Source organism: Triturus cristatus, chromosome 4_2, assembly GCF_964204655.1.
Source record: "Triturus cristatus chromosome 4_2, aTriCri1.1, whole genome shotgun sequence".
Classification (NCBI taxonomy): domain Eukaryota; kingdom Metazoa; phylum Chordata; class Amphibia; order Caudata; family Salamandridae; genus Triturus; species Triturus cristatus.
In genome coordinates, this window is record NC_140586.1 from 673612365 (window position 1) to 673626371 (window position 14007).

Genomic DNA, 14007 nt, shown 5'->3' on the forward strand with positions numbered 1-14007 from the left:
CAGTTAGCGCTTGGATTTTTATCGCTTTTGAGGTAAGCGTTGCTAATAGCACGCTATCTCAGCGATAAAAATCCACGCTAGCCGGCGATAATTATCCTAGCGCTAAGTGCGCTTAGCGATAATTATCGCCGGTTGTTGCTGATATGCCCCACAGCTCTATCGCACACTGCAGCTTATTAATAGTAGCTCATTCCTCCTGTCATGTTTGACTTCTCAGAGCGGCTGCCAAAATCTACAGCTGACATTGGCGCTGATTCAAGGTAAACAGAGTCAGCACCGTTCGAAAGTTGAAAACTCCCCTCTTTATTCTGTCAATTTCTGGCGTTCTTTGTTATTTAAAGATGGGCTCGTGGACGGCTTTGACCTCACCTTGACATACTTTTAAAAGTCAAGGATCGGCCACCAATCACACAGAACGACTCTTAAAAGTTGTCCAATCACGGTGTCAGGTTTCCGGTCTATTTTTGGATGAAGTGAATGGGACCAAGTGACACCGAATAGCACTCGGCTCCTCCCACACAACCCTTTCCAGCCAGGACCTGCATCAAGTCGCAGATTTGATTTTTAAAAACAGATATCTTATACACGAACACAGCTATAACTGGTGCAGCAGGAGAAGGGACACCGGGGTTCAAGGATGTTAGGGGCCCGTTTGTGCCCAAATTATGTCTCTCTTTAGTACCCACCAGGGTCCTTGCTTTCATTAGTTCCCACGGGCTTATTCTAAAATAGACATTATAGCGTGGGGGGCAGGGGGGAGTGGGGAAGTGGGTAGGACTTTCTGTCAACTCAAAAATCATCACTCCACTGGGTGGGCATCAAAGAGAAAGCACACACTTTTAGTGTTGTGTCCTGTGCACATGTTGGTGTGTACTCGTTTAAGCACAGCTGCTCTGATGTGGCCTATACCTACTAGGGCCAACTAGATAGCCACTTAGAGTGTCAAGTTGGGTGGCACCGAGTTCACGGAAAATAAAACAAAAAAAAAATGCTAAAAAGAGTGGGGCAGAAATGGACTGATTAAACTGGGGCACAACTGCTGGCAACTATACCGGGGTCCCACCTTCAGTCACTCCTGGGCTCCAGTGTTGTAATGCCGGGCCAAAGGATCCTCCAGCCAGCTCCATGTCAACTATTTCCACAGAGAACAAGGCATTAAGAAATGAGTTAGAGGTCCTACTTCAGAGTCATTTTCTGAAACTTGTGGACAATGTGGGGCAGACCTCTGTCCTACCATGGGAAGCCCAGTTGCATCTTTCCTTTGCAAAACACCTGCGCCTTTAATAGGACTGCTCCCAGCCCACAGGAGAGTTTAGGGGCATCTCCCGCTGCCTGGGCTCCCAGGTAGTGGCACGGGATGCCCAGCGACTCCTGTCTGTTCTGCTGCCCGGACACATCGAGGTAGACCTATGCCCATCTCAGAAGGCTGATTTTGGTGTCAGTATGAAGACTTATGTATTTGTAAATTTTTTAATTTTCGATGGTCAATTTACAACAGTTTTATTCTGGAGTGGTGCACTAATAATCAATGTTATGATTGCATTGGGGTTCGGCCAGATTTACCAATGTTACTGCACTAAGCAAGACCTGCAACGTTATCTTCACTTGAGCATTTTTTAATCAAGAGTGAAATCTCATTATTTGCATTTGATAATGCCTGTGGTGTATTATTCACCATTCATGCAGCCCTTCGTGGGAAAGAAAGCTGTATTCTGCCCCTTTTCCGGATTCCTCTTGAAGTGAAACACATTTGCAGAATGTTAAGGCCTTCCTGGGATGAACATTTTGCTCAGCAAGTGTTCCTTTGTCTGTTGAGAACTTCTCCAGTCCCAGAGGCGGCTCCTCCACAATGGCGGAGGAGCGTCGCCCCACTGGCTCAGAGCCAGCATGTGAAAAATAAAATTATATTCTATCACTGTTTTATTTTTTCACCTGCTGGCTGAGCCAGAGTGCGTAGGGTGGGTTGGGGCCATGGGAGGAGGACTGGTTTGTGCACTTCTAAGTGTGCATGTGTGTTTGGTCGGCCGTCTTTGGCTGGTCCAACATCCATGCGCACTTAGGTTTCTCCAACCAGGCTGTATTGAACAGCCGGTTTGGAGAAACAGCACAGACTTCCAGTCCTGAGCGGAGTGTCAAACCAGCCCGCTCAGGCCAGTCCCCGCGCTACTCTCATAGCATGAGTGCAGCCCAGGGATTGCACAGGGAGTCTGTGATGCTGTCCTAGGGTCTGCTGTGATCAGGAAGAACACTGAGGCGCAGCTTTTGGTAAGTTCCTTTATTATTAAACCCCCTCCCGTGCTCCCCCTCCCGCACTCCCTCCACCACTTTTTGTTTGTGGCAGCCGCCACTGTCCAGTCCTTCGGGCAACTGCCAACTTTTCGTGGTTTTGTTGGCTTGAGAAAGACTTTCAGTGCGAGCCCTTCGGTCACGGAGCCTCTTCTCTTGGGGGCTTATTAATGAGAGGCTTTCAACGCTGGAGGGTCACTGTTTTTAATGCTCTGGCGGCCCAAGCCTATCAATCATATCAATGAGGTCACGCAAAGCCACTTTGCGTGGCTTTGCAAGGCCTTATAGATATAGAGTAAGACAAAGCAGCGCAAGACGCTGCGGTGTCTTACTCTGCACCAAGAAGGCGAACCATGGGCGTTGCGGTTGCTTCTCCCACGCATCACCCATGGATTTTGACACCGCCTCAGAATGAGGAGAAATATTTTTATTTGTGCTCGTTTTTCCTCTTTCTGCAGCACACATTGAAAGAAGAAAATGCCTCTCAGTATTGTTTTTGTGCAGGAAGGCCCTCCCTGCCTGCACAAAAACAATCCTGCATGCAACACAGACACTTTTGCATCAAGGTGCAAGTGTGCCTGCTTTGGCGCTGGGCAGCATATTGTATGCCAGAGCAGGGGGAAAGGACAGGCATGCACCTTATTCCATAAATACAATGCATTCCTGCCCTTTCACATTGCTGTATGGCAGGGCAGCAAGAACACTTGCGGCGCTGCCCTAAGCCAATTCCCCGTAAATAAGGGCCTTGGTGCGCAGAGCTCTGTACCTAGGTTATTCTTCAGTATGCCCCACCCATGCCAAGGTAAAACCGAAGTCAATTAGAAAATAGTTGCTCTGAGGCTCCTTTTGAATGCTGTTACACCACATCTGCTATGTTTTATAAAAAGAGGGAAATGTGTAGTTAGCTGCAATATGTCTCCCTCAACAACAGCAAAATCAGAAACTGGAATATCTGGGAATTTCTGACACCAGAATTTAGATTTTGCAGTTTACCAGTGCTTAATAAGTGCAAAGTCACTCCTTCTAAGCGGTACCTCTGCCAAGCCGGGACGTGCTTTCTGTCATGTATCCCAGGCGAATGTTGGCAGATTTTCATGGGGAACGCGTGGTATTTTTCCAAATGCCCGCCCAAGGGCCTGCCCAAGGACTTTGGTTTCCCATATCTGAAATTAGTCACCCAGGGATGTAATCCTTCAGTTGGCAAGAACATAATGTAAAATGCCCACAACACACCAGGGCATGCACTGTTGATGAACATTTGCCTTGTCATTCAGCTTCCAGGGAGAGCCCTATAAAAGTAATGTGTTATTTTCTACTTTTCTATTGTTTCTGAGCTTCAGCTGCATGAAAGTGTATCAAGGAAGTGTTTAAGATTTGCAAAGGTTCTATGGAGATATTATGTTAGATAAAAATAAAACCAAGAAGGGCTACAGATTGAACTACCTTTGTGTGGCAAAACTTACATTAACTTGATCAGACGCGACAAGGAAAAACACACCCCTCTATGTGAAAAAAGATTAAAACAGGTAGAAAAGGGAACATTGCCTTGTCGCATGGATTCTGCTGGGAAAGCAGAACTGTGCCTTGGGATGTCAGAATGGAGGGACGGAGTCTCTCTACCAATTCAGTACTTGTAGGCCCAAATCTGACTAGCTGACAGAGCCTGATCTGAACTCCTAACCTTTCCAGAGTAGCAGGTGATTTTGGCAAACCTAGAACATGACCTTCTAGTCCCCAAGGGAACCATGGAAACAGATCATCACCTTTTGTTTCTCACTCATTCATGTTAATAGTAAACAAAGGAAAGACCTAAAGAAAGTTTACAATATATTTATTGAAACTATTGTAGCCTATTTTGAAGCAAGTGTGCTGCGATAAGTAAACAAATACAACTAAGCAACCTAATTAACATCACTAGCAGGCTGTATACAAAACAACTAAGCAACGTAATCAACATTACTAGCAGACTGTATACAAAGAACAACCCAACCATGGCAAATAATATATCTGTCTAGGCCTACCCTAAATATGTGAGCACAGGGATATATTAGTGATCTCTGGGACTAGCAAAAGATCGCATACCTGGTGAGTGTAGCTAGGCGGTCCGCATCATAGTTGTAAACGTAATATACACAAGGCTGCTGCCTCCATTCCAGGACCGGCCTCTTTGCCGGAATTCTCCTCTCTGCCCCCCCAAGGGGGCAAGACACGGTATATATGATAAGAACTATTGTGCTAGACAACTGCAGCTGTGCTATTGTGTTATGTCTACACACGTTAGGAGATGTTGCTGACTGAGCACAAGAAAACAGTACCAATGTTTGGTCGACCTTAACGTTCAGACTGAATCCCAAGAAGAGTCACTGAATAAAAAATAACACGTATAGCGTATTTCTAAAAAACATCATGTCACAAAAACAAACATATTATGTGTGACTGTGCAAAGCAGTGGCAGGATAAATCAGCTAATACATTAAACTAAGGAGTACCAGTGGGCCCAAAAAGGTAATCACTACAGCATCAATAGAAGGGTGTTAATTAGTTTAATTAAACATGTGGAATATTATGTTTTCTGAATTCACTGTTCCTTGAAATAACATGCAAAAAAACATAAGCCTCACCTTAAAATCAGTTATTTAGCCAAGATTGGAGCATACTGCAATAATTCAAAATTGCTGCACCTAAACTGACCAGGTTCCACAGACTCAGAGACACATGGCCACTGTGTCAATCTGCGATCAGACAAAAGAGCAGCAAAACACAGGGGGAACTCTTAAGGAGTATTAGGTGCCACGGGAGGGAGAATGAGAAGTCCATCTAAAAGAGGTCTGCCAAATCACCTTCTCTTCCCCCTACATCCCCACCAAACCTGGGGGTGATCTCACGGCCTTTCCCATCCTGGAAGGGGAGTTACCCCAGCCTTTGGCAGGGGCAAATCTCGTTCTATTTTCAGGGTGGAAAGGGGTGGTATTGAAGTTTGAGAGTGCCCACAAATCTACATGTTTCTGGGAGTTCCAGAACTTCTAAGGCAAACCACACCTTTTCTTATCTCTTGAGTGAGATTTACAACTGCGTATTTCTCCACACTATTAATAGCAAAAGTCAGTTATAAATACATTTGCACCCACCAGGAAACTATTTGTGAATTCCCAGAAGGAATACATGAAGTATTGTGGGCCATAAACCTATGTTTACGGACAAAAATACTTTTTTGACTAGCATTTATGTCTTTTAACATGCCAGCTACCGAGATTTAGAGAGAGATAAGTCATGTTCTTATGAAAGCCCATACCACCCCGCTTTCCACCTGTTTGCTCTCACTTAGATACTATAGGGCATATTTATTTAGTTTTCGTGTTGCACAGCAAGCCATCTTGCTGCCCTGCGTGAAAGGTCAGGGATGTGCTATATTTTCCATAAACGATGCATTCCTGTCCTTTACTTGCCATGGCGTCCTTCTGGCTGCCTAGTCCCAGTGCAGTACAAAAGGGGGTGGTGATGGACGGAGCATCAGAACCAATCAAACACTCACACCCAGTCAACAGATCTGGGTTTGATCCATCACCGTTCTTTAGCCCACTCTGCCACCCCAGTCCCAGTGCAGGCATCCCTGCACCATGGTGCAACGGTGCCTACATTGTAAGCAGGCATTTTCCTCTTTCTATGTGTACTGCAAAATGCAGCACACATAGATAGAAGTAACAAGGAGAAATTAAGATATTTCTCCTCGTTACGCCTCGCATGGGGAAGGACAGCATTTTGACGCATTTCCAGGATTAACACTGATGGTAAATCTGGGAATGAGCCAAAATCTATGGGAGGATTCGTGAGAACTCCCATGCTCCACCCATGTAACACCTCCATGGTGAAGAATAACGCAACGCATCTATTTGCGCTGCGTTGCGCTACTCTGGATTTATCAAGCCACACAAGGCCATACAAAGGGGCCTTGCATGGTTTGATAACTCAAACTTAGGAGTTGCGTCGCTCTTGCACCCCATTATCTGGCGCAAGGGTGACGCAACCCCTACGTAAATATGCCCCTGTCATTCTCTTGTTATATGTGAATCACACTTATGACCACTACATCTTTCCCACAGGTGGCGAGCCAAAGGCATTTTACATAAACACTATAACACTAGACATGCAATCCGGAGTGGCCTCTGGAACAGTTCCAAAGTTTGGAACTATGAAGCACACACAGTTGTGACAGAGGGACTTTTGCTCTAAGAGCAATGTATTTATATTCCTGGCTGAACCGTTGCCAAACATGGGAAACTTGGTTTCAACCAGGCTTCCAACTGCACATCTGGTTTGGGAACCATCCATGTGGATTCTACCATTGGCACTGAGAGTTACTAGAGGTTCAGTAACTGTGGTCCTAGTCTCTGGAGGTGGCTGGCACCACTAGCCATGATACCCACTTGATAGAGTGAGGCCAGTGGTAGTGATGTGACATTTGAGGCACTGAAGGTGACAAGTGGCATTTTCTATGATGGCAGCTGTGAGACCCATGGGGTCACTGAAAGAAGCGTATATCTGACGGTCAAAATATGGTGGACAAAAATATCAACCGGCCAAAAAATAATGGCCAAAATGTTGACTACCACTATATATTGAAAAGTGAAGTATATATAGGTAGGTGCAAAATTACTATTCTTAACCCTAATTGTACGCACATTGAAGATATAGAAGTGGAGTTAACAATAGTAAATCTATAGTTATCTATGTATACTTACCTTCACAACATTTTGAGACAGTTGATTTTTTGGCCATAGCACCTTGATATTAAAAGTTCAATATTCTGGTCAAAAATCCTATGTAGATCCTGTTGAATTTGCTAATATGTATATTTGTGGATTGTTGTGTACCAGACAGAGCAAATGGGGATACCGTTTCTTTTACATTTATCTTAATGTTTTTAATTGACTAAAATATTGACTTGACCTCGCAACACCAAACACCAAGACAACACCAGGGTGAAGTGGTTACTACTCACAGCAGCCCTCACAGTTTTTGGATGCAGACATCACCATGCATTGCTTCCTCATTCCTGGGTTTTTTTGTGACATGAGATGCAAAGCACATTGTTTACCTATGCTATCTCTATGTACTATTAGATCAGAGTGTTTCATTCCTTCCAGTGTATCATACCATCAATTGTAACTTTTCAGATTTGCTCATGTTCACCAACATAAGATAACCAAGGATCCAAGACTCAGCAGTCATCGTTCTGCTCACAAGGTAGGCCAATGTTCTTATTCCACGTTTAATTGAATACATATCACTACCTAAGGCTGAATTGTAATCATAGACGAAAGTAGCTTATACTTTTGTATCATTAATAACCTCCAAAATGTTGTTGAACTCAAATGTTATCACCAAGGTAGAGCTGGCTATCTTAGATTATTGTGGGCTTACCAAGAATATACAGAGGATTGCAATGCACCCATTGCTTACCATTCGTTGGCTATAATGTCAATTTTATTTGCTTATTTTCTATTAGATGGCTTGCCTTGTTTCAGCCTGTGCATCTTGTATTTGTCCCTCCCATATATTATAGCCTCTTTACCATCTCTTTAAATGGCAGGCTTCTGCTCACGTGCAGAGTACTCATTTTTCTTTTTGTTTAAGCACTCCATGAAAGTGCATGTGTTTCTCAGCTGTCTCATTCATGTGCTTTTCTCCCTTTGCCCACGTTACTCTCTCAGCCATGTGCTTCTCTCCCTTCACCTGCACTCATGCTGCTCTCTCTTGCCTTTGTGCTTCCTCTGATGCTCTAAGTTGCTGTTATTCATCTGTTTGTTTCTCCCTTTGCCCATGTTTTCATTACCTTATTTTGCTTCTTTCCCTGCCCACTGTGTTTGTTCACACCACTCCTCAACCTACTCCCGCAGTTTGCTCATTGGTTGTATTTTTTTTTGTTGAGAAACGGCTTTCAAACTACCTTTTAAAAAAGCGTTTTTGCACACCTTTCTATCTCGCATTGGTAAATAAAAAGAAACAAAAAAGCCTGTGCCCTTATGTAGGCATGCATGTTTGTTGAAGGCACGTCCCAAATTACATGGCAGTCGTTTAATTGCCCTTTTTGTTGGCTGCACAGCAGCCCCAGCAGCCGTGAGGCTGTACAGCATGGCTCAACATTGCCAAAGCCAGTGGGTCTCGTGGTGAGACCCATTGGCTTCACTACTGCTTGTTTCTTGAGCTACAGCTCCCCCATGTAGCACTTTAAGTGGTCAGCTCTTTGGGTAAAGTTCTATCTACCATGGGGTTGATGAGACAGAGTCCATTGGGAACATTGGGCTACATTCTTTCTTATAAAGGAACTCAACATTTTAAGCCCAGGAGACTATTATGCTGGTCAAACGCCAGGCTACCAAAGTGTTTTAGGTATTCACTCACTTGTCATTAAATCGAGTCTAAGCTAGGTACTTGGGGCCATACTTATCAACGGTTTGTGTTGCCTTTGCGCCACGCAGGGTAAGGCAAGGGCGACCCACAACCTAGATGACATTTACCAAACCACGCAAGGGCGACACACAACCTAGATGACATTTACCAAACCACGCAAGGGCGACACACAACCTAGATGACATTTACCAAACCACGCAAGGGCGACACACAACCTAGATGACATTTACCAAACCACGCAAGGGCGACACACAACCTAGATGACATTTACCAAACCACGCAAGGGCGACACACAACCTGGATGACATTTACCAAACCACGCAAGGGCGACACACAACCTAGAAGTCATTTACCAAGCCACGCACGGCCACTTTGCCTGGCCCTGCACTGCCTGGTCAATTTGAAGTCATGCAAGGCAGCTCAAGTCGCTGTAGTCATGATTTGTTTACCTTTATTTGTTAGTTTAAGGATTTTTTGCTTAGTGCTCAGACACAGGGGTAGCTAAGTACTGCAGCAAGACAGGAGCTAATTCAAAAGACAGAAGTCCTAGATGTATTAAGTTCCTCATTTTGTATAAAATTATATTTTGGTTCACATTTTACCAGTGGTTAATTTGTAAAAATAAAAAATAAAAAGTGCCGGGGCTCTTGTCAGTAGGCAGCTTGCACCAGCCCCTTTCTCCAGTGAGCACTGCCTAAAACAGAACTCCTGTGTCTACAAAAAATGAATGTGTCCACGCTCCAATACTTTGGGTCAGGTTTGCGCTATAAGCACCGATGTTCATGGTTAAGTGTCGGTGCTGAGCACCGGACACAACAGGCTCAAATTAAGCACTGCTTCTTACCACCCGCACTGAGTTTACTTTTCTATATACTCAGAGTGGTCTGTTCTGTATATTTTAAGGGGAATATTGTTAAATCACCTTATGAACGCAGCTTTATTCTTGACTTTATGTACTGTCATGATAGATGCTGATGATACCCAACACAATGTAATGCCTCTGTGGTGTCTATACAGTTCCTCAAATGGCAGGGCAAGTTGTGCAGCACCACTTGCAGGCAAGGCATGCAATTGCACCCTATGCTCACTCCCAGTGCCGGCTTCCCACGCATGCACAGTGGGCGTAGCTGCCGCACTCTTCCACTGCGCGTGCCAGCCTAAGCTGCCCACTCACACAGACCCTTTACTGCCATCAAGTCTATAGTCCAAGCTGCATGTGCACTGCATTTGTTGTAGAGTGCACATACACTGTGGAAATATGCAAGGGCGATTCCCTTTAACCGAACACAGACGCTGTATAAAGGTTATGTTTACTCTCAGTTGCCTAAGGTAACCAGTGACCATGAGTGCTACAAGGTCAAATTCTCAATTGGTAGAAACTCCTGCACTTCTCAAGTTTCTTCTAAATTTAAACATATACATTGGCCTATAAATGGAATAAATCGTGATGAATGAATGTCCGTTGCAGATTGCGGGCTCAAATCTTACCAGATTAACGCAGGCGTTTATCTGGCTGCAATGGTAATAATATTTGTATGTAAATATGCTGTATTAAGTGCACAGAAGCTCCTTATATATGACAACCTGTTAATATTACAAGTGACTACATCATCTCTCACATTCCATGAAGGAAAACACTCGCTCTATGTCAGCAGCGTCGAGATTGGGCTTGAGAATAGTATCCTCATTGAACATGTAAGTCCAAAGTAAGACTACACCGCATCACTCATGAGAGCATAAGTTGTGGTTCAGTTTCAATACTGACTTCAAGTTAAATTGACCATTTCATAGACTTACCCCATGAAAAGCAGTAGACATGTACACACGGTCCTCCAATACACACTGAACATGGACTCGGAGGGCGGCCGATACCATCTCTGACAGGGATTAGGGGAGGCGGTCCTGCTTCAGCGCCCCTGAAGACGAGACCATTTATCCAACCATTTGACAGACTGAAATCACTCATTGTCTTGAGAAAGGCCAAGGGCATACACGGCCTGAGCGAAACAGGTGTCAACTGATTTCCACAATATGTATCATAGGTCTATGATGAAAATCTTTCATTTAAAGCAATTACAAATTTCTTCATAAAAAAATGAGAGAGAACATGGAGGGCCTGATTCACAAAGGGCCTCCCCACTTGTGACGGAGGCCCCGCAGTCGTGGGGGAGCCTCTGCACTTGTGACGGAGGCCCCGCAGTCTTGGGGGAGTCTCTGCACTCAGGGTGGAGGCCCCACAGTTGTGGGGGAGTCTCTGCATTCGTGGCAGAGGCCCCATAGTTGTTGGGGAGTCTCGGCACTCGGGGTGGTGACCTCACAGTCACGGGGAAGTCTCTGTACTCGTGGCGGAAGCCCCACAGTCGCGGGGGAGCCTCTGCACTCGTGGCGGAGGCCCCACAATTGTGACTGAGTCTCTGCACTCGTGGCGGAGGCCCCGCCAACGTGGGGGAGCCTCTGCACTCATGGCAGAGGCCCCACAGTCGTGGGGGAGTCTCGGCACTCAGGGTGGAGGCCCCACAGTCACGGGGAAGTCTCTGCACTCGTGGTAGAGGCCCCACAGTCATAGGGGAGTCTCTGCACTCGGAGTGGAGGTCCCACAGTCACGGGGAAGTCTCTGTACTCGTGCCGGAGGCCCCACAGTTGTGGGGGAGCCTCTGCACCTGTGGCGGAGGCCCCACAGTTGTGGGGGAGTCTCTGCACTCAGGGTGGAGGCCCCACAGTTGTGGGGGATTCTCTGCACTCGGGGTGGGGGCCCCACAGTCATGGGGAAGTCTCTGCACACGGGGTGGAGGCCCCACAGTCACGGGGAAGTCTCTGCACTCGGGGTGGAGGCCCCACAGTCACGGGGAAGTCTCTGCACTCGGGGTGGAGGCCCCACAGTCACGGGGAAGTCTCTGCACTCGTGGCGGAAGCCCCACAGTCATGGGGGAGCCTCTGCACTCGTGGCGGAGGCCCCACAGTCATGGGGGAGTCTCTGCACTCGGGGTGGAGGCCCCACAGTCACAGCGGAAGTCTCTGCACTCGGGGAGGAATCTCCGCAATGAGAATCAGGTCCGGAGCATTCTTTCTCTTCATACTAAAGAATAGTTCAGGCTCCATTTCTCTCAGTATTAACATAGGTTTAACGAGAACAAGGTGGAAGGTCACCTGAAATCCATTCTACACAGCTCGGAAGATTAATATCTGAAGCTGATAGGATTTGAACTTTGGAGCCTCCAGGTGGTTGCAGGTTCCTGCCATAGATGGCCATAGGTCTGACACAAGTGTGATGGATAAGGCACGTGAACCCGCTGAACTGTAGGCGTCTGCAGGTGTTGCCATCTCACACCTCCAATGTCCTCCAATCTGTCCTTCTGACGCTACACAACATTTATCTTTAAGTCGGATGATGCTGAGCTGAGCGATGTTTGATCATTAAACAGAGATGATGGGGAAAGCGAGGTGTTCCATGCTAGCAACGTGGATTGTCACGTGGTGTTATTAATTTCGACTGAAACCCTCTGCATACAAAAGCTCCCTTAGAATGGAGTGGCAACGTTTTTTACAAACTGGTCATTGTAACAAAATAAACATTAGAAATGGGCCACTGTGGGTCAGTGAAGTTAACGCTGGGGAATTGACTGCTCTATTTCAGGATGGTCAAAGTTGCTTCATGAGCACCAGAGCTATGCCCGCTCTTTAAGATAACTGCTATGCATTTTATTCCATGGTGGATTCATTGCATCTAAATCTTGTATAGATTTAATGAAAACCTGACCTGAATCGACCCCTGTGAGCTACGATTTGAGAGGCCTTCTTGTACTATTATTGTTGTCTTAGATCAGGTTTTCTCAAACCTAGCAGGGTAGGTTAAAGGTCGTAATGCAGCCATGTTGTGGTGCCAGACCAATCAAATGCTCATCATCAGCTTAGCACTGTTGAAATGAAGGGTGGGGAGTTGTGGGATTGGTAAACGATAATGGAATCATGCCACCGAGAAGTTTGAGAGGGCCTGATTCAAGAAACTGGGTTGCACAGCTGGAGTAGAGAGAGGTCCTAGGCTTGATATGAGATGTGACAACTCCAACAAAGCCCAAGCAGTGTTACTCCTGCTGTAATACTTGAATTCTGTCTGGAATATCTGCTCATCCCTGGTAGCTGCCTCGCACAACAAGGCTTTTCACCGAGAAATGCATGTACTGAACGTGTGACAAATGTTCGAAACCGCAATGCATTTAGGAAAATAAAGAACATTAAACCAAGGAACTAGGCATGAGTGGAACTGAATAAGCAATATGAATTCAACCTGATGTAGGTATCCACATTATAGCAGAAACAAAAATGTTTAGTAATAAAAATCAGCTTTAAAAAGTAAAATCAAAGAAAGAAATGTGCAGGTTGTGCTTCTCAAAATACCCACTAGAGGGTAGCAATGTATTCATTTTTGGCATCGAAGAAATGAATTCAAACGAGTATCTTTCTATAGGGTAGACGTGCATCCTTTTAACAGGAATTCTAACCAAATATAGCAGCAAACATTCTCGTTAAAAATTATCTTGAAAAATAAAATCCCATTTCTTCAAAACTGGCTCCAAGACACAAGCCCACGGTCTGAAGTTCAAAGGGGGACATCCTCAAATTTATTTCAGGCATACAGTAGCGTACACTGAGACAGATGGTCCCTGGGGTTTCTCTATATTGGCAGCTTGCGTTGTCCACAGAGCATTCCGCACTCCCGAGTAGCAGGGCAACGGTTCCGTACAGTGTAAGTAGGAGAAATGCCTAGTTACTGCTGGTCAACTGGGTTTTACCGTCACAGTTTCCTTTACCTCCAGGGCCTTGCCTACTCTCTAACCCAGGAAAGGTGTTTCATGGGGAAAATCTGAATTTCTGGCTGGAGTAGAGTCCCTTTGTCCTTGTCACTGAGTCAGCAAGAGGCTATCTTTCTTAGCACCTACAGCAGCTGCCAGTCCAGAGATTCAACAAAGAGGTGGAGAGAAAATATCTCCCCACAGTCCTCTATCCATTGTTTCTGTAGAAGCAAACAGCCTTCTCTTTTCTATGCCTTGCAGTGTTTAGGCAAAATGAATCTGTGATTTGCAACAACCCATAAGCAAATCAAACTAACATTTTCTTAATGTATTCACCTATTATTCAGAAGAGTGTGCCTCAGTTCCTGTTCCACAGATGGGTTCTACTGGGAAGGCAGAGTCTCTCCTTTTCTGCAGCTCATTGTACTGCAAGTCTGCGACGATAGGTATTTGTTCCACTGTAGATCAAGGGGAAGTGAAGTGCGAGGTAGGACCGTTAGGTACGAGCCCTGTGGGGGCT

At 45.6% G+C, this 14007-nt stretch overlaps 1 protein-coding gene across 2 annotated transcripts in view; it reads left to right on the forward strand.

Annotated features, from left to right (window-relative positions):
- The window catches only part of LOC146834884 (E3 ubiquitin-protein ligase RNF170-like), a 67038-nt gene that overhangs the window by 40033 nt on the left and 12998 nt on the right, over positions 1-14007 (forward strand). For both annotated transcript variants that reach the window (XM_085600146.1, XM_085600145.1), the window contains exon 2: positions 7461-7530. In XM_085600146.1, the coding sequence (XP_085456272.1) occupies positions 7461-7530 (70 nt within the window). The remainder of the gene's footprint in view (positions 1-7460; positions 7531-14007) is intronic.